The sequence below is a fragment of the Tetrao urogallus genome (genome assembly GCF_951394365.1).
Source record: "Tetrao urogallus genome assembly, chromosome: 1".
Taxonomy (NCBI): Eukaryota; Metazoa; Chordata; class Aves; order Galliformes; family Phasianidae; genus Tetrao; species Tetrao urogallus.
Genome location: NC_136813.1, coordinates 20,718,470 through 20,743,950, shown reverse-complemented (window position 1 = coordinate 20,743,950; position 25,481 = coordinate 20,718,470). Strand labels below are relative to the sequence as shown.

Genomic DNA, 25,481 nt, shown 5'->3' with positions numbered 1-25,481 from the left:
CTCCCCCCCCCTCCCCTCAAGCCGCTGCCCCTCTCCCGAAGCGCTCCTTGAGATCCCCAGCAAGATCACTGCCCGCGGTGATGCGCAGGACTGCAAAGCACAGACCTCTGCAGTGTGCAATGAGAGTTTTGTAACGCTTTGGGATGACTTTTTTTTCCCCCCAGAGAAATGACTCAAAGTGTGGCTATCGGTGATCAGTTGCATAAGCAAGAGTGAAACACAGAAGTTGGGCACTGCAGTCCTGAGAGTCCAAATTAAAACTAACAAACGCCTTGGGTTATGTGACGAATCACAGTTACAGAGTCACAGAGTCACAGAATGGGTTGGCTTGCAAGGGATCTTAAACCCACCCAGCCCCAACCCCAGCTGTGGGCAGGGACACCTCCCAGCAGCTCAGGCTGCCCAGGGCCCCATCCAGCCTGGCCTTCAGCACCTCCAGGAATGGGGCACCCACAGCTCTCAGGGCAGCTGTGCCAGGGCCTCACTATGCCCTGAGTAAACAATTTTACCCTGACATTTATAGTAAATGTCCCTTCTTTTAGTTTAAAGCCATACCCCTTTGTCCTGTCACTGTCAGACCATGTAAAAAGTCAGTTTCCCTCCTGTTTATAAGCTCACCTCAAGTCCTGGAAGGTCTGGAGCCTTCCCCAAGCTAAACAAGCCCAGCTCCCTGAACCTATCTTCATAATAGAGGCGCTCCAGCCCTCTGGTCATCTTCATGACCCTCATATAATCAATCAATCAATAAATAAAAAACTAAATCTCAACACAGATGCTCCTGCAAGACCTAACTTTTCTTTGGAACACATGGAAATGAATTTGGTTGGCTCCTGAACAGCCACAGAGTAGAAATTAAAAAAAACTTCAAAATACAGTAAAATACTTTCATCCTCACTGTAGGCACTTTTATTTATTTATTTAGCCAAGCTCTGTGATTTGTACCATTCTCAGTCTGAAACCTGACTGGAAGCCTTTTAACTGCCATGGCAAAGTAATAATATGTATCTGTCAAAACACCGTGCTTATCAAACTGGACAATATTTAGGGCTATGGGAGTGAACATGAGAAGAAAAATGAAAGAATGTGAAGTCCGAATTCATCATTCTGAGGGACTATTAACAGCAATTTCAATGGAAGATGGAGAGTCCTCAGCTGGAAATAACAGCAAAGTTAAGGACTGTGCTGCTTATTCAGTCATAAAACGACAATGATGAATGCCTCAGTACAGCTCTGAATAAAGCAAATACAAGCCTAGGCCATAGGAAAAAGAGGGGAGGGAATGAGGAGAGGTAATGAGCGCTCTGAGGATAAGGCAGAGCCCAACATGGTCTGAGGAAACTCAGGCTATCAGTTAAAAACCATCTGAGATGTTACTGTTTCCTTACTGGCAATAGAAATTGTGGCACTAAGGGACATGGTTCAGTGAGGGGATGTGGCAGAACAGGCTGATGAGCAGGCAAGTTTTGTTTCCCATCTAGGTGATGCTGTGATTCTATGAAAATACAGGTAAGTCCTGCAAAGAGTTCCTTGCACCAACTGCACCAATTCTATGGAATTTGCAATGGGGATAATAATTACATTTGGAAACATCAGAATAGTTGCATTCAACAAGGTACATAACAGGGTATGTTTTACAAGCTACTCCAGCATTTACTGACTTCACTGGAAACAACTGCCAGCATTTCCCTGGGTAAACCTCTTGGGTAATTAAAGTCCAAGAAGGACATCTAGATTTTTTTACACATCCCAGCACAAGGGAGCTGCTTAGTCTATAAACAACTATTTTAATGGTAAAACAGCACTCAGGTATTCTTTTTTTTTTTTTCTTTGCTGACAGAATCAATGCTTTCCCCTATGAAATGCATGATACAACTCCTATTTACTGTTCAAACACAATGCTTTACATCTATTTTAAATCACTTCCTTCCTTTCTCTTTCTCTTTCTCTTTCTCTTTCTCTTTCTCTTTCTCTTTCTCTTTCTCTTTCTCTTTCTCTTTCTCTTTCTCTTTCTCTTTCTCTTTCTCTTTCTCTTTCTCTTTCTCTTTCTCTTTCTCTTTCTCTTTCTCTTTCTCTTTCTCTTTCTCTTTCTCTTTCTCTTTCTCTTTCTCTTTCTCTTTCCCTCTTTCTTTCACTTTCACTTTCTCTTTCGCTTTCTCTCTTTCTCTCTCTTTCTCTTTCTCCTTCTCTTTCCTTTCTTCCTCCCTTCCTCCCTTCCTCCCTCCCTTCCTCCCTCCCTCTCTCCCTCCTTCCTTCCTTCCTGATTTCCTTCCTTTCCTTCCTTTCCTTCCTTCTTTCCTTCTTCATTATAATCAGAAAATCTGACAGTTTCTAAATTCAGTTTGGTATGTCCTGTATTTTAAATAACGGTAATATGTACAACACATGAACACACACCATATATATATATACATCCTAGTCTTTTTTAACATGTTCTGCAGAGTATATTTTATCAACTAATTAATTTAATTGGCAAAAGATCAGGTTGCATTCTCCAGTGAAAGCACAGCCAGCTGAGTATCACATGCCCCCTTCCACTAAATACTTCACAGTGTGCTTTCACTGAGATAAAAGATGGATGTGACACTCCCAGAAGGCCAAACTGGAGAGGATCTGCCAAAGATCTGGCACTCAAAAGTGGGTTCAGATGATGGGTGGTGTCTACTCTGAAACCATACCCTGATGACACATACCATTCCCTTCACAAGAAAGCATTCCCACTCCACTGTCAGACCCATCATCTTGTGCTGATGCCCACTAGGTACCCTCCCAAACAAGGGGAAGTCAGGAATCCTTCCTGGGTTTAAAACAGCTGGAGGTTCAGGCACTGGCACTACACTTCTCACAGCCACATGCCTGAAGTAGGTTACTTACGGGTACTGTGAAGAAGATTGACTGTGAACCTGCAAAATATATAGCCTGTATCTTCATGTATGTTTATGTGCTTGCACATGGTACATACACAAATAGCACAGAACTGTACCTACAGTTGTAATTAAACATGCATATATTCAGCTTTTTTTTTTTTTCCATATGTAAAAGGACAGGGAGCTTTCGCAATATGGTGAAGGTGATTTCCAGTGCCCCTGAGGGAACTCTCATCACCAGCAGGATTACAGCCCTGGCCCTCTGCCCTGCACCCTGCTTCCTTCTGGCCAAACAACTCAACTGAGACGGATGTGCCATTTGACAGGGACTGCTCTTCAATACAAGTCTTCGCACGTGAGATAGAACATTAAATCAACTCTGTAAAAACTCCATGATGATGCATGCCACAGGTGCAAACAATGACACAAGCAATGAAAATCTTAATTGCTTAAGATTTTCCACACATTGAACTTTCCAAATGCGTTGTCACATTAGCACAAAGCTTATGATAAAATCCGTGCTGGAAAGCAGCTCCAGGCAAAGAGGTAGATCTTCTCAGTAGTCCTCTAATAAGCAATGGGGCTATCTTTGTAATTAGCATACACTGCTTACAGCACAGCAAGGGCCAGAGGCTTTAGCTAGAGGCAGAACCTTACTGTCGAGGGTCAGAGGCTTTAGCTAGAGGCTGACCATTATTGTATAGGGCAATGCAATACAAAAAGACTCAGCACCAAATGCTGTGGTATATCAGAGACCCAATTCCTTGGAATCTGTGAGGGACAATACAAGAAAGGAGCAGAGTGCTGAGGAAAGCAAATAGGGATCAGAGCCTGGCCCCCTCCTCATTACCTTACCCTCCTGCACACATCCCAGCAGAGGCATAAACAAGAGAAACATACAGAAGCAGCTTTGTATTTTTAACCAGTAGGACCTGATGACCTCTTGCTTCATGGAAGCTGGTATCCTTTGTAGGAGAGACTCAGTGCTTGCCAGCAAAAGTTTGAAGTGAAGATGGAGATTTCTGGAGGAAAATGAGAAGGAAAACTAAAGCCAATGTTTTGAGAAGAAGCTCTGTTCTATTCACTGTATCTGAAGGGAGATGATGCTTGTAACACTGAAATATGTGTCATTGAGCAGGAAGTTCCTTATGTGAACTGTGCAATATCCATCTTTTATGAAGCACTGAAAATGTGTGGTGAGAGGCATACCATGAGAACTATGCCAAACAAGTATTTTACTTATGCTGAACAGAAAACAGTCTGAGGACAAGAGTAGGAAAAGATCACACAAAGGGCCTCAAGGGACATGAACTCTTTTGCAAGACGATTGCCAGCTCTGGAAGTAGGTTGGTAGTGCAGTATTGATGGTTATGGAACGAAATAGTAAACTAGGAGAAAGCTGAAGGAGACAGAGTTAAGAAGTGAGGACCAAGAATACAGAAGACAAACACCACTGAGCTATGGGGAGAGAAAATGGGTACGGAACACTGAGGTGGGGACACAAGTTGAAAAATAGCTTCACTTGGAAAAGAAACCAAAGCACAGGTTGTGACCAAAGATGAAACGTGGGAGGAAGGAAAAGTCATTCTGAAGACAACAGTGCAGAAAACAAAGGGCCATACAGCAGGGAAGAGGATGGGGAACATCAGACTGCAGGAATGAGGAGATAAGGAGAGACATGAAGGTCAGGTTCAGATGACCTAATGCATAACTGAGACTTTCTGTGATGTCTCAGCTCTAGAGCGTGACAGAAAAGTCAGGCGGTCGGCAAGTGTCACCTCCTGCCATTCCCTGCAGTCAGCAGTGAGAGGTGATGGTGACACTGACATCAAGCACCTCTGAAGGATGACATGAGGAGAAGCCAGTTGTGGCACGCAGTGTTTTGTCTGAGGCAGTATCAGATGGGGCAGAACAAGGCTATGCCAGCATTGTGTTTGGAATAGAGGTTCAGAAGCTTGCTGGGTGGTGTGTCAATCATGTTTGTCACTCGTGGCAAACACCTGTCAGTGGATCAGACTGGTGTTAAAACTAAACCAGCAAGAAAGCAGGCAAGTGGGAGAGAGAGGCAACCTCTCTAGCACAGGGTCAGCTTCTTTGGTGTAAAAGTATTTGTGGATTTGGCACAGCAGCACAGTGCTCTGCTGGCAGCTGGGAGGTGAGCCCTGTCATCTTGACAAGTACAAGGCACAGTGGCCTGAATGACAAAAGTGAATAGATTCACTATTACATTTCACTGTCCTGTTGGAGCTGCATTAAAGGTTTTCTTTGATGCAGCTCTGTTGTTAGTAATAATGCTCGCCATGTTGGTCACTACACATGTACATGTAGCAGATTATTTCTCCAGGTTAACTTAAAAAAAAAAATAATCAGATAATGAAATACAGAGATTTGGGGATTTCTGAACATCTGAGCAGTCAATCATTGATTTCAGCTATACGACTCAGCTAGAGCAGGTCATGCCAGATGTCTCTGGAACGGCAATTTCCCTTGAATTTATAGTAAGTTTCACATTTTGTGTATTACTCAGTGCCATGAGATTTTAATGATCCTTGGGTGACTTGTGTGGAAGGAAACATTTTTAATATAGTTTTCAACAATACAATTACACAATTGTATATCTGGAAGAATAGAATGTTTACTCTAGTATTTAACAAATTAACATGGACTACGTGCTCTCTATTTCTCAAATGAGAGCCTTGTCATCTGACCACATTTTTAACTCATTTTTCATATGAGAAGAATGTGAAGATCTACACAGAATTCTTTCAGAGCTTTTTATTTCTGCTAGTGTAGCCTTACATTTATTTTTACAGCAGTAGCTCGCACGGCCATGGATTAAAATGCACCAGAGGACAATACTTTATTAGGGTGTTTTCTAGCTCTTGGTGTTCAGAGTGGTGTAAAGTGAGCATTTGCTTCAGATTCCAAACCAACTAGCTCTTGCTGACAAGGAATTCATCTTTTTCTCACATGAAACGTCATTTATCCACCAAGATTCCAGGGAACGAAAACAAATGCATATTTTCATTGAACTTCTCACCTGCCCTCTGCCCAGGGATATACAACCCCCAGGGCTATGTCTAAATTCCAAACCTTTGAGTAGCTTGAAGCAGATGGCCATTTTCTTACATCAACTTCTCAGAGAAACATTCCCTTCTTTTCCCAGCTATCTGGGAATCTCCTCTTCTTTCTACTACCACTGAGATACACTGGCCCAAAGCCAATGACAACTTGAAGCTGCCGCACTGTGAGTCTGAGCAGAGCAAGGGCTGAGTGCTGACACCCCGCGACAGCAATGTCAGCAGCAAAAATTCCAATGGCTTTGTATGGACCGGGCTTTCCCCCAGTGGGGAAAGAAGATTCCCAGCTCATAACAGTGAGAATCCGCTATCTTGGATGAGGACTTGGGACTATCTTTTTATCCAAAGAAAATGTAACTCAGACCATTTTTAGAGCTCATCTTTAAAATTCATCATTTATACTATTTTCTCTTTCCAGCATCCATATACTTACAGTTATTTTAAAGATGAAATTATAATAAACATTTCTTAGATCATTATTAAAAAAGACAACAGCACTTTCCGAGCAACCTAGCCTATCTGTATTTGTCCCTGTTCATTGCAGGGAATTGGACTAGATGACCTTTAGGGGTCCCTTCCAGATCAAACAATTATGTGATTCTATGATTCTAAGATTCTATGAAATTATTTCTGTTATGTATGAGATATGGCTGCACAAAAGCAGCATTTGAATCACATCTCAGGGGTGAGAGAAAGCGAGGGAATTCCAGGAGACTTCAGCTGAGATCTCTTAGAGTTCACATCTGGAACTGGAGAGCTCAGACCTGAAGGGGAGGTGAGAGATGAGCTGTGTTTAGGGCATCTGATGCAAAAGCATAGCTACACACTTTTGGATGGCTGTGAGGACACAGAAAGAATCACAGAATCATAGAATTATTTGAGTTAGAAGGGACCCTAAAAGTTGCAAACCTCTTGCAGTGAGCAGGGACACATAAAGCTCCATCACGTGCTCGGAGCCCCATCCAGCCTGACCTGTAGAGAGGGCTTTAAACTAGATATGAAGGGGGAAGGGGATAAAACCGGGCCCGCTAGAGATGAGCCTGGGGGAACAGTAATGGGATTAGGGGAGAGGCGAGGGGCTCAGCTGAAGTGCATCTATACCAATGCACACAGCATGGGCAACAAACAAGAAGAGTTGGAAGCCATTGTGCGATAGGCTAACTATGACTTAGTTGCCATTATGGAAACATGGTGGGACCACTCCCATGACTGGAGCGCTGCAATGGCTGGCTACAAACTCTTCAGGAAGGATAGGCAAGGAAGGAGCGGCGGCGGTGTGGCTCTATATATTAGAGAGTGCTTTGATATTATTGAGCTTGAGGCTGGGGATGATAAGGTCGAATCCCTATGGATTAAGATCAAGGGTAGGGATGACAAGGCAGACTTCCTGGTGGGTGTCTGCTACAGATTGCCAAGCCAGGATGAAGAGACAGATGAGGAGTTCTACAAGGAGCTGGCAGAAGCTGCGCAATCGTCAGCCCTTGTCCTCATGGGGGGCTTCAACTTCCCCAAAATATGCTGGGAATACAACACAGCACAGAAAAAGCAGTCTAGGAGGTTTCTGGAGTGGATGGAGGATAACTTTCTGATGCAGCTGGTGAGAGAGTCAACGAGAGGAGCTGCCCTGCTTTGACCTGCTGTTCGCAAACAGAGAAGGTCTGAAGGTCTGGTGGGAGATGTGGAGGTCGGGGGCTGTCTTGGACAGAGCGACCATGAAATGGTAGAATTCTCAATTCTTGGTGGAGCCAGGAGGGGGAACAGCAAAACTGCTACCTTGGACTTCCGGAGAGGGGACTTTGAATTATTCTGAAGGCTAGTAGAGGGAATCCTCTGGGTTTCACTCTTAGAGAGTAAAGGGGCTTCAAGAAGGAAGCCTTAAAGGTGCAGGAGCTGGCTGTCTCCCTGAGCCGCAAAATGAGCCGAAGGGGAAGAAGTCCTGCATGGATGAACAGGGAGCTATTCTTGAGGCTCTGGGAGAAAAAGAGAATCTACCTCCTGTGGAAGAAGGGATGGGCGACTCAGAAAGAGTATAGAGAAGTTGTTAAGATGTGTAGAGAGAAAATCAGAAATGCAAAAGCCCACCTTGAACTCAACCTGGCCGCTGGGGTTAAAAGGAATAAGAAACCCTTTTACAAATACATCAGTGCTAAGAGGAGGACTCAGGAGAATCTTCATTCTTTTACTGGATGAGGCTGGGAATGTGACCACTGAGAATAAGGAAAAGACAGAGGTTCTGAATGCCTTCTTTACGTCTGCCTTCAAAGGTCAGACCAGTTATCTTTAGGGTGCTCCACTCTCTGACCTGGTAACCTTGACTGGAGTGCAGACAGAACCCCCCATGATTTGGGAGGACGCAGTCAGAGACCTACTACTCCAGCTGGACTGTCACAAGCCCATGGGACCAGATGGGATTCACCCAAGAGTGCTGAGGGAACTGGCAGAAGTGATGGCCAGACCGCTCGCCATTATCTATCAGCACTCTTCGTTGGCAGGTGAGGACCCAGAAGACTGGAGGCTTGCCAGCATGACTCCCATCTATAAGAAGGGTTGTAAGGAGGATCCGGGACACTACAGGGAGACCTGTTAGCCTGACCTCGGTGCCAGGGAAGGTTATGGAGCAGATTGTCTTGAGGGAGATCACGCGGCATGTGCGTGATGACCGGGGGATCAGGCCTGGCCAGCATGGGTTCTCAAAGGGCAGGTCCTGCTTGAACAACCTGATCTCCTTCTGCAATCCAGTGACCCGTCTGGTAGACAAGGGAAAGGCTGTTGAGTAGTCTACCTAGACTTCAGCAAAGCCTTTGACACTGTCTCCCACAGTGTTCTCCTGCAGAAGCTGGCAGCCCGTGGCTTGGACAGGTAGGCTCTTGGCTGGATAAGGAACTGGCTGGAAGGCCGGGTCCAGAGAGTGGTGGTGAATGGAGCTAAAATCAGCTAGCGACTGGTCACGAACGGTGCTCCTCAGGGGTCAGTGCTGGGGCCTGTTCTCTTCAATATCTTTACTGATGACCTGGATGAGGACATTGAGTGCACCCTCAGTAAGTTTGTGGATGACACCAAGTCGGCTGGGGGTAGCGAGGCCCTGCAGAGGGATCTGGACAGGCTGGATAGCTGGGCTGAAGCCCATAGGATGAGTTCCAACGAGGCCAAATGCTGGGTCCTGCACTTTGGCCGCAACAACCCCAGGCAACGCTACAGGCTTGGGGCAGAGTGGCTGGAAGACTGCGTAGAAGACATGGGCCTGGGGGTATTGATTGATGGTCGGCTGAACATGAGCCAGCAGTGTGCCTGGGTGGCCAAGAAGGCCAATGGCATCCTGGCTTGCACCAGGAACAGTGCTGCCAGCAGGAACAGGGCAGTGATTGTCCCCCTGTACTCAGCTCTGGTGAGGCCGCACCTCGAGTGCTGTGTCCAGTTTTGGGCCCCTCACTGCAAGAAAGACATTGAGGCCCTGGAGCAGGTTCAAAGAAGGGCAACAAAGCTGGTGAGGGGTCTGGAGCACAGGGCTTATGAGGAGTGGCTGAAGGAGCTGGGATTGTTCAGTCTGGCGAAGAGGAGGCTCAGGGGAGACCTTACTGCTCTCTGTAACTACGTGACGGGAGGTAGTAGTGAGCTGGGGATCGGCCTCTTCTCTCCTGTAACTGGTGATAGGACGAGAGGGAATGGCTTCAAGTTGCGCCAGGGGAGATTTAGGCTGGACGTTAGGAAATACTGCTTTTCTGAAAGAGTGGTAAGGCACTGGAGTGGGCTGCCCAAGGAGGTGGTGGAGTCACGAACCCTGGAGGTGTTCAAGGAACGTTTGGACGTTGCGTTGAGGAAAATGGTTTAGTGAGAGTTATTGGTGATGGGTGGATGGTTGGACTGGGTGATCTTGAAGGTCTTTACCAACCTTGGTGATTCTGTGATTCTGTGACCTTGAGTGTTTCCATCACCTCTCTGCACAACCTGTGCCAGTGCCTCACCATCCCTGTAAAAAACTTCTTCCTTAATCTAGTCTAAATCTCAAATATCAAATGGATGTATTTTCCATTGAAAAGATAGCTAAAATAAAGTCAGAGTCCTCTTAACACAGTAATTACCATGCAGCTATGCCTTGTAGCAATGACCCATCTAATCCAGGTCCTGCATCCAGCAGTGATGATTGCCACAAACTTCAGAAGAAGGTACACAAACGTGAAGCCCTGCATCAGAAAAGCTGTCCTGCATGCAAGTCTTTTCCTGATAAAAATCTGAACAAGGCTTCTGACCTTAAAAGAAGGGTCTTCTCTCAAATAAATGCATCTAAATATTCCTGTTAGCAACCAATCTTTGTAGAATTCAGGAACGATTCAGGTTGATTCAATCAAACAACATGATCTTTGCGTTGCAGGAGATTATATTTCACACAATTATCAGCAGTTGTATCTGATGAAGGCTTCTGGCAACAAACCACACACATAAAGGTGTGTACCTGCTTCCAGGTCTCAGAGTTTGTTCCAATAATTGATCACCTCTGCTGCCAACACTTTGTGCCTTCGTCAGGTGTTGAAGGTGCAAAGCTTCCAGCCACTGGGTTTTGCTAAATCTCTGTTGAAGGCAGACACTTCTGATTTACGGCAGCACCTTCTTATGGAGATTCTCCTGCACTGGATTTGGCCACTTTGTCTTTTTTTTTCCAACAAAATCAGTTGTGCTCTGCAATTTCTCACAGCAAAGGGTTTTTCCAGCCCTCGTAGCTGCCTATTGCTCTTCTCTGTTTCAACTGTTTTCTGAAGAACTGTGGGCACTGATGTTAAATATCATTTTCCAGTATCAGTCTCCCCAGCACTGAATGTGCAGGTGATATCATCCTCTTTACTTCTATTTGCCATCTCTCCTTACTCAACCAAAGGTCTTCATTGTTTTTCTTAACACAAACTCACGGTAGGAATTCACGTTGTTTTGCCCTGACACCAGCAACCCTAATTACTCCTGGAGTTAACAGCTTTCCAGCTGACACACAAGCCACGGTTCTGCAGCATGACTTGCATTCTGTGTTTGCATTTGTTCATTAAATTCTGGTTGCATTACAACACATTTCATTTAAATGGCCCAGCTCACTCCATACTATCATGTGGTCCAATTGCCTTCCCTGAGCCAAGCTCTCTCTGCAGTGAGCCACTCACAGGAGGATGGGGTGAAGGGATGAAGTCTGTGGGTTGGCTGTGCAAAAGTCAGGATCATCATGAAAGACAACTCCAATCAGAACTAGCTTCAGCCCTGCTGAATTCTCACCAAAAAACAATCAGTGAGAATGTGAGCATGCTGGTTTTGTATGATCATGAGTAGCATACTTGCAGTCTGTAAGTTGAATCTGTGGCTACCTGCCTGCTGAAATTTGTAACCGCAATCTATGCAGGACGCAACAGGGATATGAAATTGCACCTTCAAAATTAAAGATCACATCAGAGCTTTGCTAATAAAGAAAGCACTTCTCTTTTGACATCACATCAATATGAAATCTTTTTGAGATGTGACACGCAGTCATGAAGAGCCAAAAGGTGGGAATTGCACTTCACACTCTACCTCTATTTTCAAAACTTGGTTTGCATTGGAGCAACCTCACAACTCCCAGGACTTTTCCACGTCCCTCAAAAAGCATCTGCTGATGGATCCACAGAACAAGACTTATGATATTTACACTCTCACCTCCTGGGCCTGCAGCTGTAATTTTGGAAAGACTGAATTAAATCTGTCCAAGTTTGTAACTCATGCCATGGAGAGGAAAAACAGTAAATAATCTTCTGAAGTCTTTCTGCAAATAACATTTAAAAATAACTTTGGGGGCAGGGAAGAAAAGACAGAATATATTTAAATGCTCCTAAAACCTAGTAACTTTCAGTACTTCACTTTAAGAAGGATAAGTGAAACTGTCTTACGTGCAGCAGAAAATATCCCAAGACTATGGGAAAGAACTTCAAACATTATAAACATACACGTGGCATCTACACAAATATAAGGCATATATTCAATTGTTCCATGTTTATTTTAAAATGAATCACTGTCATGTGTTTAGCCACTGCTTTGGCTATATTATGTTCCTTCACAGTGTGTTTGTTTTTAAAAATACCATCTAGCAAAATGTGAAGGCAAGAATATTGGGACAAAGACATTGAAAGGTATGAGAAGAACATCCCATGTGCCAGGCTATGCAGCACACCAGATTAAGGGAAAAAATATTTTGCATTGCTCTTGCCTTGTGCACAGAACAGAATAGCCATGTATTCAGAGGGGCCTTCCTCAGCCTGATAACACCTGACCAGGGACAAATCCCTAAGCCTGATGACGCTGAAGAGGTGCATACATTCAGATAAATGGTATAACTTCTAGGTTGACTTCAGTTTTCAACTTCCCTTCTTATTTTAGCAGATCAGTCTGCCCAGGCCCCATCCGACCTGGCTTTGAATGTTTTCAAGGATGGGGCATCCACAGCCTCTCTAGGCAGCCTGTGCCTAGAGTCTCTGAGGAGACTTTTTTCCTAACATCTAACATAAATTTCCACCCCTCAAGTTTGAAACCATTTTCTTCCCAGAAATGTCCTGAGACAGCAGAACAGACTGCAGACGTGTGCCTGTGTGCTTGCAGGTTGTATATTTGTGTTCAGGTACATGATCATGTCTGTCTTTCCTCATAGGGATCTACAGATCCCAGAATGAACTGGACATATGCTGATCTCCAAGACTCAGTCATGTTGACTTCCCAGTTTTAATTGGGCTACTGCCTATTTAGATGCTGAGCACTTCAGGACTAGAACATCATCTTCATGCTGTTTGCAGAGTGTCTAGCACTCTGTTGGGATAACTGTGGAATAATAAAAATGTTAATGTCCTAAGTTCTAATGAGGATGTTTCATAGAGCTCAAGTATTAAGCTAAAAGGAATACCTCAAGTCAGCCAAACGCTTTCTGTTTTTAACACTCTCAGTTCAGCCCAGACAACATCTTTTTGTTCCTTGTTCTGTGTAATTCAATTAAACACAAGCTAGTGTTATTTAAACAGATTGTATTGCACTGGCAAGTAAGAAGATAAAAAGTTATTTTTCGAGTATGTCTTTGTCATTTGGGACAGGACAGGACAGGACAGGACAGGACAGGACAGGACAGGATAGGATAGGATAGGATAGGATAGGATAGGATAGGATAGGATAGCTCTGTTACTAGCTTTGGTGTCCTCCTCTGGACACATTCAGATACCTTAACATCTTTTGATGTGGAGCCCAGAATCGCACACAGTATTCAAGGTGAAGCCACACCACCACAAAATATAGCAGGATAATCAGCTCTTCTGAGCAGCTTGCTGTGCTGTGCTTAATAGTCCCCAAAATGCAGTTTGCCCCTTGGCTGCCAGGGCACACTGCTACTTATGCTGAGCTGCTGTCACAATGCCTGCAGGTCCCTTCTGCTGAGCTGCTCTTGGCCACTGGGCTCCAGTCTGTTCCTGTGTCTGACATTATCCATCCCAGATGCAGTACCCAGCATTCTCCTGTATTGAACTTCATGTTGTTGATGATTGCCCAGTGCTCCAATATGGCCCTATCCTTCTGCAAGATTGCTCATCCTCCCAGGGAGTTGGCAGCACCTTCCACTTCAGTGTCAATAAAGTTGGTGCAGATGCAATCAACTCCTGCATTCAGATCACTGATGAAGATGTTGAGCAGAACTGGCCCTGGAACTGAGGCGGGGGAACGTCACCAGTGGCAGCTTCCAGCCAGATGTAGCCCCATTCACTGCAGCCCTTTGAACTGCAGCCAGTTCATCTCTCAGCATAACATGGACCTGTTCATCTCACAGCTGGGCAATCTATCCAGACGATGCTGCGAGAGATGGCATCAAAGCCTTACTAAAATCTAGAAAGATTACATACATGGCCTACCTTTCATCCACTAAATGGGTGACCTTGTAGAAGGGGATAAAATATATAAGACAGGACTTTGCCTTCAAGAGGCTTTGCCTATAATAAACTGTGATGGCTAAAAACAAATCAAGGCAATTGATTGCTTGTTGCTGTATTTGCAATTAAGTTGCTACTTCTGCAATTAAAAATCTGGCATGTAGCTGGTTTGATAGCCATTTAGCATTGCAAGATCTTTCTTACAGATAATAAATCATCCCTCTTAGTAGGCTGCAAAAACAGTAATATCCCCTAATGTGACTATCCATTACATTGATCGTTACCACCATTATTACTATGATGCCCATGTAAGTAATCGTTAGACAAGTCTGAATTAACGAGACCATGCCACTTCCCCATGGAGATGATGTAAAGCCACCAAACAAAAGCATTTTTGCCACAGTTCTAAAAAGCAAGCAGGGAGAAGGCAGAAGAGGTGGTACAGCACATGAGAGCTGGTGAAGGTGCCCACTCAAAGCAGTTCCTGTCAGGAGCATAGCTAAACAGAAAGGAAAGCACAAAGATGATGCATGTGCATATGATGATGCATGTATGTACTGCCCTGACCCTTTTTTTTTCAGTGTGCATAGCTGGTTCCCTATGTGAGGATAGGTGAGGTTCAACTCTCTGATGACTTCCCATCATGTCTACATGGATGACAGGAACCAGGGAGATCCCAGAGGAGACCCTGAGTGTAAACACCAGCATGTAAATAGATGTCAAGTACTCAGCGGTCACTGCTTCTCCTGGATGAGGAGCTTGGCTTTTGTTCCCACTCCAGGCTGACTGTGACCTCCCTTAGACTCCTGTTCCAAAACTTTTCTTCAATTAGCCAGGAAGGGTCATCTGGAAACAATTACTACTACAACTCTCGTTCAGACAATTTTGAAAATGAGACAAATCAGAGACAAGAAAGGTATGAATTCAGAGAATAGCATGCCTATTTCCCACTCATTTCACAATCATTTTCCCTTACTTGCTGATATTATAGATGGTTTCAAAAGACTTAATCAGTTCCTCAATATCTCTGGCACAGATCTAACCACTGCACACGCACAGAAGCCACAAAGGGCCTACTAAAGAGCGACTCCAGGTACCTGTATTAAGAACATATGTTCATATATGTTAATGTTCATATGTTGTTAATACATTTCTGATGCAAAGTACTGATCGAAGGATGTGGAAATCTCTGGATGCTAGAACCGATATTCAATATTGCTTTTGTTTTTATTTTTTTTCTGAAGAAACAGGAAAAATACATGCTCTTCGAAACCAATATAGAATCACAGAATCATTAAGGTTGCAAAAGACCACTAAGATCACCAAGTACAACCATCAACACATCCCCACAATGCCCACTAACCATGTCCCTCAGTGCCACATTTCCATGGTTCTTCAGCACCTCCCAGGATGGTGACTCCATCACCTCTCTGAGCAGTTTCAGTGCCTCATCACTCTTTCTGAGAAGAAATTTTTCCAAATATCCAATCTGAATAAATAACCTTTGGAATATTTTGATTTTGAAAGACTGAAGCAGTGGCACTAACAAACCCTGACTGGGCTCCTACTGGATTGCCTTGGACAATGACGCATTCAGTTTTTTTTCCCTGGAAGATAACCCCAGTAAGCATGAGCACCTCTGGACATGTGATGGTGCTGAGTGGCTGTGGTGCTAAGACCAAGCCAGGAAAGAGATCCTCATATTGTCCTCAGGCCTGGAGAGACCAGATAATTGAGCATCCAAGCTCCCTGGTATGAAACAAAGGCCAAATCTGAGAAGAAGTAGGAAAGTGCTCAGGTACTACAACTGATGGCGCTTGTGTAACTTCAAATGGCACAAGCATCATTTCTTGCACGCTAGATCCTTAACTGGAAATAGATCCTCCAGTGTAAGACATAAAAACAACTAATATCAAAAAATGAATTTTTTTGCTGATTCTGGAAGATGTATTTATATGCATGAGATTTAGAAGAGAGACACATTTCCACTGACTTTTTGTTGAACTTAAATAACTGTTGAAAACATTGAGGTTCCCATTTTGCTCTGCCTCCTGCATGAGCAATGGCTGTATTACCACTGAAACCTACTATTCACCATTACTTTTCATGTAATTCCTGCTGCCCTACTAAATTCCTCAAGTATATCAGAAACAACCCACCAGGAGGCTGCCATCATCCGCTCCTGATTTTCACTATGTTTTTTCCCTCTGAATGCAGTATAAAATTAAGGCTGTCAAAGACAGCTGTTTACATGGAAACTGCAAATATAAACAAAATAGATAATAAACTCACATTTACCAGACACTTGGCACCCACTCTCAATATTTCTCTTTGATGACAACATGTAAATAAGGAGACCTTTCATTTTGAATGGAGACTTAAAACCTCTTCAATGGGAGCGTTAGAATCATAGAATCATTTGAGTTGGAAGGGCGCTTAAAGGCACTCTAGTCCAACTCTCCTGCAGTGAACAGGGACTCACTAACAGCTAGACCAAGTGCTCAAAGCCCCATCCAGTGTGGCCATGAATGTCTGCAGGGACAGGGCATCCACTGCCTCTCTCTGCAACCTGTGCCATTGCCTCACTGAAGATGGTGTTTTATCTTTTATCTTGAAGTTCAAAACAGCGATGTGTTTCACTAACAAAATTCTTCAACCAAGGTATACAAACACAGTCTAACTGGAGGTTATTTCTAAACAAGGCTCACTGCCCAAAAGACCATTTGTGTTAGAGGCAACGTTTGTTGTACCAGTTATAAGCTGCTTGGCAGCTGCTTCCAAAAACGTAATTTGGGCTAATATGTTGAGCGTTTATCTCAAATTGAGCTGAAAATAGTTTATTTGCACAACTGTCAATGAGAATGAGCTTAGGAAAAAAATAAATACATATTTTTTTGTGCCCGGTCATAGCAGTGGTAAAAAGACAGCACTTGACAGAAGGACTGATTTCTGGCTTTCAGGGGAACCACTTTCCCAAAACCTGCAAAGTATGTTAGAATTCAGCCCAAAAATAAACCTTAGAAAATTGTCACTGCTCCCTCATTGTTATTATGGTTTGGCTTGATTTCCCATATTGAGCAAGTTCAGTCTTTCCCTGGCTCATTCTGCAGGCCAGAGAAGACAGAAATACTCAATCTTTTCATTCTGCATCCTGGAAAAAAATTCCTTTGGGCTCATCACAGCCTGACAGTGTAAGGATATGAATCAAAACCATGCTATTGTAAGACAAACAAAACACTTTGTTTACTTGGGAGGAAGAATTAGAAAGAAGCTTTGTCATCATTTAGGATTTTCTAATCCAATGTCATGTAGAAACGCACAAGATTTGGTATTGAAAACAGTGAAAAGATAAGATGCTGCAGGACTAGAAAGCTTGAAGTAGATAGATATGCTACTCCCCCTCATTCTTTGGGTAAGTGGATGATAATCCTGCCCTGCAGAGTGTCTATAGGAAAACACAGGGAATATCACCTCATCTGAGCTGTTCAGCTCTGTGCCAGAATCTGTCCTTCACTTTCTGCTTGCAGAGCTGGAGTTGTGCTGTACCACTCCTCCTGGTAGAAACCCAGCTCTCACTGGGCACAGGCCCTGAGGAAGCTTTTCATTTCCCTATGCCCTGCTGCTAAACCAAGGAACTGCCATCACAAGGGCAGTGTAGAGAAAAAAGTACTATTTGTGAAGAACTCTGAAAGTGGGGTGGGACAACAAAAGAACAGTCCGGGAGGGAAATCATCACTCTGCAGACAGCACAGCGGGTGGCACATCTAACAACTAAGTCCTTGGGCTGCATAATGAATGAGAAGAATAAGTAAAGTCAGAAATGAGTACTGATATCCCTACCCACAGGGTAGAGTGTGAGTGTTATGCTGCACTCTGTGCAAGAGATCCATCCCTCAGAGGAGATCTCCACCCCACCCAGGGCACAGCTGCTGCTGCGCTTAGATGCAGTCAGACAACCACAGAGCAGCTGGCTGCAGTGGAGGTGATGATGGGGCTATCTGGAATTGCAGGAAGCTCACAACCCTGAGTCACACCATAAGACTGAAGAGCAGGCACAAAGGTTCTGCAGATGAGTTCTGAAGGGAAATGATAACAGGGTATGCTTGAGCAAACCCAGCTAGAAGCACGGGTGGGAAAAATGGTAGGTGAGAAGTTAATTGCTTCTTCCTTCTGCATCACAAGGGGATGGCTTCAAACACAGTAATTACACGTTTTCAGTTGGGTAGGAGCTAAAAGTAGAACACGTGAGATATATATGCGTATGTATGTATATGTATTTACATTTCTATAAATACAGACATTTATATCTATCACAGAATCACAGAATTGCAGGGGTTGGAAAGGACCACAAGAGATTATTGAGTCCAATCCCCCTGCTAAAGCACGTTCCATACAATAGATCACACAGGTGTCCAGGCAGGTCTTGAATATCTCCTTAGAAGGAGACTCTACAACCTCTCTGGGTAGCCTGCTTCAGTGCACCATCACCTTTATCATAAAGAACACATGTTAATATGGAACTTCCTATGTTCAAGTTTTGGACCACTACTCCTTGTTCTATTGCTATGCACCACTGAGAAGATACTGGCCTCATCCATTTGCCTCCAACCTCCCTTCGGATATTTACAAACTTTAATCAGATCTCCCCTCAGTCTTCTTTTCCCCAGGATGAACAGACCCAGGTTACTCATCCTCTCCTCATAAGGGAGATGCTCCAGGCCCTTTATCGTCTTTGTGGCCCTCCACTGGACTCCTTCTAGGAGATCCTTGTCTTTTTTAAACTGGGGAGCCCAGAACTGGGCACAGTACTCCAGATGTGGCCTTACCAGGGCAGTGTAGAAGGGGAGGATCAACTCCCTTTGCCCGCTGGCTGCATTCTTTTTAATGCACCCCAGGATACCACTGGCCTTCTTGGCCACAGAGGCACACTGCTGGCTCATGGCCAACCTGCTGTTGAATAGAACACTCAGGTCCTACTCTGCAGAGCTCCTCTCCAGCAGGCCATTCTCTAATCTGTGCTGATGCATGTGGTAATTCCTCTCCAGGTGCTAGACTTTACACTTACTCTTGTTAAACCTCATCAGGTTCCTCCCTGCCCATCTCTCTAGCCTGTCCAGGTCTTGTGGAATGGCAGCACAATCTTCTGGTGTCTATGTATCTACAGAAATTGTGTTAATCAAGGGCTAATTATCTTCACTCAGCAATTGGTCACTGGGGACTGCGCAGTGGGGAAGGAATAAAAAGGTGTGTTCAGGGAACACCACATGAGCAATGTACGCAGAGATCTTTGCTTCCTCCCATAGCTTCCACTCTCTTTGCTGTGCCAAGACAACTGTGCTGCAAAGCAGGTGCTGTCTGGCACAGCTGGCAGTCCTGCATCTTCTCTGGTGCTTTGGAGCACTTTATGCAGCTCCAGATGAGTCCTGATTGCAATAACTGACTGCAAAAAAACCAACCAACCAAACAAACAAAAACCCAACAACCCACACGATGTACATTCTCTTCCATCACCTCATCCTCAAAGGGTCCATTAAGATCAGACAGCTGCTATCCTACCACTGCACAGAGCTTTTCACTAGTGAATACAGGTATCGTGGGGCAGACGGAGCTGGGGATGGACCAGAAGTGTCACCTGCAGCCTTGTTGCCAAACTGGCAGCAAACCTCAGGCTGCTGTGCATGTATATCCTGCACTGCTCCAGAACAGCACAGCCTGCCCGGCCTGTCCTCTGCAACACAGAATGGAGAACGCCAGGGAAGCTCCTGGCTCCTCTGTTCTCGGTAGTTTTCTCACAACCACTGCTGTGACAGTGCAATTTTGTCACTTTGGGCTAATGTCCTATAGATGGCACTGTTATCATTTCCAAGAGGAACTGCTGCTGGACATGCTGCTGAACAGCACTGAAGATAGGCCAGGACCATCATTATTACCGTGCTTAACAAGCCAGAGGGGGTCAGGAGAGATCCAAGTCAGAGAGGCTGTTGGTGATATCTGCTTTGAGAAGTCTGCATGATATCACCTCCATATCCATCAGTATCTGTCATAGCGCAAACTAAATGTACTCCAGAATAAGTTTGAGGTAATCTCCAGTGTCAACAGGAGTCATGTGTGCATTTCTGAGGGCCTGAACTAATTAACTAACAGTTAAAAACAGTTGTCCACAGGCACTACAATTACTACTTTCCACAGCTCACCAAATGACTATGATGTCAGAACTTCTCTGATTTTGTTTTGGTCCACTGGGAATCATCATTGGCTTTGATTGCCCAGGCTTTTCCCCAGGATAGCAAACTGGCTTAGCTGATGTTTAATCAATCTGTACATGCAGCACTGCTGCATGCTGTCCACTCTTCACTACATATCATCACTCTCTTTCTCCCACAGTTAAACATGTCTGTAAGACACCTGGGGAGGGCAAGGTGTAATGGGACCAGTAAGGTCAGATGTAGTGAATGGAGGGAGGCACATACCCACTACAAGTAGGACATGCTGTTGGCCTTGTTGACCACCTGGGCACACTGCTGGCTCGTGTTCAGCTGGTGTCATTAAGGTACATATCAGAATGGTAAAATACACACCCTGGGCTTTGCACAGACAGAACAACGCAAGTGTGACTATGTGCATGTGGCTATGCTGACATGTATAGCAATAAGGAAGTCAGAATGTGGTCTTACACGCTATTTTGGTTCTCTGGCCATCTGTGAAGTGATCCATTAAGGCACAAACAGCTACACCTGTAGCCCATTCTATCTGTTCTGGTCTCTGTGTCCCTTCTCTCTTCCTTGTTGTGCATTGTCAGACCAGCAAATGGTCTGTGTTGACAACACGATGCTTCAGGGCTCCCTTGGGTTATGATACCCACAAATTTTGCACTACTTTTCTTCTTCCTTTAATTCTGCAGAGGGGATTCCTCCCACTTCAGCAGCTCCTTACAGTCTGGGAATGGTCTGCCAGTTGCCCAGGCTCTGCAGTCAGCGATTGCTTTTTGTGTCAGGAAATACATCCTCCTCTGAAAGGCAGAGTGGCCACCTAGCCCAGCCTGCTTCTCCTGTAGGAGACAGAGTACCAGGATGCTATTGGCCTTCTTGGCAACTTCTCTAGAATAAGAACCCTCCCATTCCTAAATGTGTATAATTCTCTCAGCAAACTGCAGTCCTGCTCAGACCTCAAACATTCTGCATGCATGCTTCTCAGAAACAAACACGTATGATTTTTATTATTTTTACAATGAGAAAAGTATGAAAAAAGTTTCTTTTTCCATGCTACCCTAACAATTTTGCTCAAGCCTTCAGACAATAATGCTGTCTCAGAAATGTCTACAGATCATATTTTCAAATGCCACTCAAAAACTTGGAAGTCTGAGTCTATGTTGCAAGGCAATAAATTGCACAATTATGCAACTGTGTCCCAATACATGTAGGTTCTCAAGCATGAATACAAGGGCAGTAGGCTTTTGGCATCCCTACAGTTATCAATGGATACAGACAAGTCTATCAATATTAAATTCAGATCTTTGGTTCTGCAGATAGCCTTTGGGAAGTGCCCACATGCCTCTAATTCACTAAAAAGGCAACCAGGGTCCTGACGTGGGCACCACACGTGAGTGCCTGAAGGATAACAACTATTGGTCTCAGGCTGACTGTGCAGCTCATCACCATGAGAGGCTGGAGTGCCTTTGCCTGGGAAAAGTAGGCACAGCTACTCAGAATTTGGAGAGGACTCTATTAAATTAAGTCCCCTACCGCATTCAATTTAGGAGGCATTCTCAGGACAGATCGAACACACACCAACAGGATGAGAGTCATCTCAAAACTGCTGCAGCAGCTGTTCTCATTTAAAACATATCCAGAGGACACCAAGGAGATATGCCCAAACTTTCAGAATTCTTTCAGCAAATTGTGAATGATGCATGAGATGAAAAATCTCTCCCCAGTGGACGACACATAGACAAAACTGTGCAGACACTGATGCGCCTCTTTTTTTTTTGTTTGTTTGGTTTTTGTTTCCTTCTGCTTTAATCAAGGACACTCCACAGTCAGTTGAAAAAAAAAAAAAAAGGCACTACAAATGCCCATCAGACCCAGAAATGTCAAGACAAAAGAAAAATAGAGGGGAAAAAATCCCTTAGGAAGTTATTTAAAACAGTACTTACAAAAAATCAGTTCAGACAAGCTTCCCCCAGCAAGACTGGCTTGTACGTAGGGAAAAGTATGAACCATGGTATTTGTTCAAAGTTAACCTTTTGTACTGATATACCAAAAATAACTGAATGAAATATTTCAGAATCTGCAAAGACTGGAGATGAGTTCTGTTTTTTATTTTTCTTCCCCATATGTAACACTGCAAACTTACTTGTCCCTTCTAAAAGTAGACAAATAGGCAATCAAGGATATTACTGAAACCTTGGGTCGTATTGCTGCTGATCATCTGCCTATGTTACAAAGTAGTTGTGACAGTAGTTTTACTTCAGGGATACCAAACAGATGGGCATCAGGTGAGCCAGGTTAGGATTCAGAGCCCAGCTAGATTGAATGAAGCAATACCTATAAGCCATAGAATCATAGAATGGCTTGGGTTGGAAGGAATCCCAAAGATCATCTAGTTTCAATCCCCTTGCGTTGGGCTGGTTGCCAACCACTAGATTGGAGTGCCCAGGGCCCCATCCATCCTGGCCTGGAACAGCTCCAGGGATGGAGCATTCACAGCTTCTCCGAGTAGCCTGTGCCAGTGCCTCACCACCCCCCGAGTGAAAATTTCCTCTTAACATCTAACCTAAACCGCTCCTCTTTGGTTGATAATTCATTCCACTTTGTCCTGTCACTACCTATCTGTGTAAAAACTCGGTCTCCCTTCTGCTTGTAAGCTCCTTTCAAGTACTGGAAGATCGCAATGATGTCTCCCAGAACCTTCTCTTCCCCAAGCTAAACAATCCCAACTCCCTCACCCTTTCACTCATTTTGTCTTGGATACAGTGAATAAATAAGCTTCTCTAGGTGCTGACAACAATGTTCTCTATACCTGCTAAATGTATTCTCATAAATATTGAGTTAATGTTATTTCCACTCTTCAGGAACTGCTCCTTTGTAACAGTGACCATTCTTGCTGACTTGCGGTGAAGGGGAACAGCAGGTATATACTGTGAGAAAGAACATCTTTTCCTTCATCTATCACCTTTGGTTGTCTAAATGCATGGACTGTTTTTCATTCATTTGCAAGTGTCTCAGCTACACCCTCCATTCCATCTGCAAATCAAAGACTGGGACTTTCTCTACTTGCTTCATCCATAAGAAATGTGACAAAGGCTTTTTTTTACATTTCTTCCTCTTCCAAGTTTCTGAACTTTGATTATCAAATACATGGTATCCAATTATGCTTCCCTTCTCACACTAACAGTTGCAAATGAACTACACTGCTATACTCCCAAGAACAGAACTTCAATTACTGTGAAATAAATTTGTGCAAGTGAATAGTGTAAAAAGGCAACAGTAAAAAGTGTTCATTGCACTTACCTGCCTGCAGAAGTGCTGTGTTGTTATGGCAAAGACATCAAAGCCACACCTGGTCCTTTTAAGCTCATCTCGGATATTGCTTAATTGCCGGGACTGCTCATCGCACTTTTCCTTCAGCTTCTGGATGAACTGCTTTTCAGCATCTCGACTCTCTCCTGGTTTGGGGGAACATACATTTCTTGGGGTGGTTGACCTTTGCTTGGGATGTCCTACAAAAGAGAGGAGATCATTGAGGTCAGTTGCTTTAAGCACAAAGATGTGATGCGTATCTGATGAGAATCAGCCCTGTAACATAAAAAGCTCTTGTAGTGCTCATACAAGTGTGTGATGACTTTCAAAAAAAAAAAAAAAATCTTAAGTTCATATTTTGCTTGAGATGACTATCCATTTCTCTGCAGGTTAATACATAGTTCTGAGGATGAAGCAAAAGTGGCAGTGCCCTGGTGGGATCAGATTGCCCAAGTCACTGCTTGGCCAACATGTTTCATCTTTATCTTCTGAGATGAGAAGTCTCCTCTGAAAACTTCTATGGTCAGCTGAGCAACACCTCTGCCCAGCACACTGAGCTTTCTTGCTGCTCTCAGCTTCTCATCGGCTGATGCTTTTTAGCTCTTTCTTAGAGAAAGCAGTCAGATACCTTGTTTCTGTAGTTTCTGTATGTTACTGCAGATGGTGGGCACTGGCCTGAAAACAGGCGAAAGCTGAACAATTCTTTGTTACAGGAAAGGTCAGGTATTCAAGGATCTGAAGAAAGGTGTCTTATAGTTTTATGTATACAATTCCTGAAAAATAACACAGAAGCAGTATTTCCAACCAGCCCTCAGCAATGAACGTAGCAGGGGACAGTCTTTTGTCCCACAGAAACCACAGATTCTACTCATCCTTTTCCTAAAAAACAGAAAAATTCTTTCCCCAAGTGAAGTCCCAGGAGTGCACTCCTACCTTTCACATCTATCCACAGCTCACATGCAGCCACTGGAAGCCTATTTCCCAACCTGCTCTACTACATCCTTGCTCAAGGCTAAGCTACAGGGAGCCAGCACCAGCAAAGATGCTCCTTGAGCCTCAGTACCTTGTGCTGCTGCAGCAAAGAGCCATAGACCCATAGCTACAGAACAGACTTTAAAACTTTCTGTGCCCATGACTTACATTTGCAAAGAAGAGGAATACTAAGTTTCACATGTCATAACTAACTTCATCATGTTGAAAGATCCAAACAATACAACAGGAGATGTCAGAGAGGGCTTTCTGGCATTATGAACCAGCATAGTGGTTACCTTTTTTTTCCCCCAAGAATGATGTTTTCTTACAGATTCTTTCTTTCATTTAAAGGGACTCTGAACTGGACAATAGGCATTTTCAGAAAACAAGCAATTTATAAAAGTAACAGCCACAAATATCTGTCTTTTTTAGTATAAAACTGTCTAGTAGTTTAGGAAGTGTGATAATGATACAACAGAAGCCATACAAAGGAGTGTAGGAAGAAGCCCCAGAAATCAGTTCAGATTTAATTACAACAGCAACACAATGGGATAAAGCCCACTGTCTTATCTTCTATCTCTCTAGCAATCCTGCTCAGTGGAATATTTGAAGTACACATCTCTATGTTGTCCTTGTCAGTATTATAAGCTGTCTTTGTAAACTAAACTGATATTTTCCATAGGGAAAAATTCTGAATTTCTCAGTTCATTTAAAAGCAGCTTACTAAGCTTCTTCTGCCACTGACGTTGCTCTTCTGCTGCTCTGCACAAAACAGGGTATATGTTAATGACACTGGCCCTGATCCTGGATGTCCTTTGTGCTGATGGGGGGGACTATCGATCACTAAAGCCATGGAACCCCTTTGATCTGCCTCAAAACTCTCAGGTCTCCTTTATTTACCTGAGGTGCCATAGCAAGTATGTGGCCACAATTAACACAGTCCATGAGAATTAGCATGGGGCATGCCATCTGTTTGCCTCTTCATTGTTCAACTTTTAACATTTTGGAAAGAGAATTGAGGCCACTGCTTTGAGAGTACTGATAACAAGCAATGTGAAGAGTGACACTTGTCAGAAATAGATGGCACAGTCTTGAAGGCACACTCCTACCTGCACACAAACTTCAGGAATAGTACTGTAT

At 44.0% G+C, this 25,481-nt stretch overlaps 1 protein-coding gene across 1 annotated transcript in view; it reads right to left on the bottom strand.

Annotated features, from left to right (window-relative positions):
* Positions 1 to 25,481, bottom strand: part of MTUS2 (microtubule associated scaffold protein 2) — a gene marked incomplete at both ends in the record, with an annotated part of 159,077 nt that overhangs the window by 26,240 nt on the left and 107,356 nt on the right. The window contains one exon of the mRNA XM_079549510.1: positions 23,361 to 23,569. Within this exon, the coding sequence (XP_079405636.1) occupies positions 23,361 to 23,569 (209 nt within the window). The remainder of the gene's footprint in view (positions 1 to 23,360; positions 23,570 to 25,481) is intronic.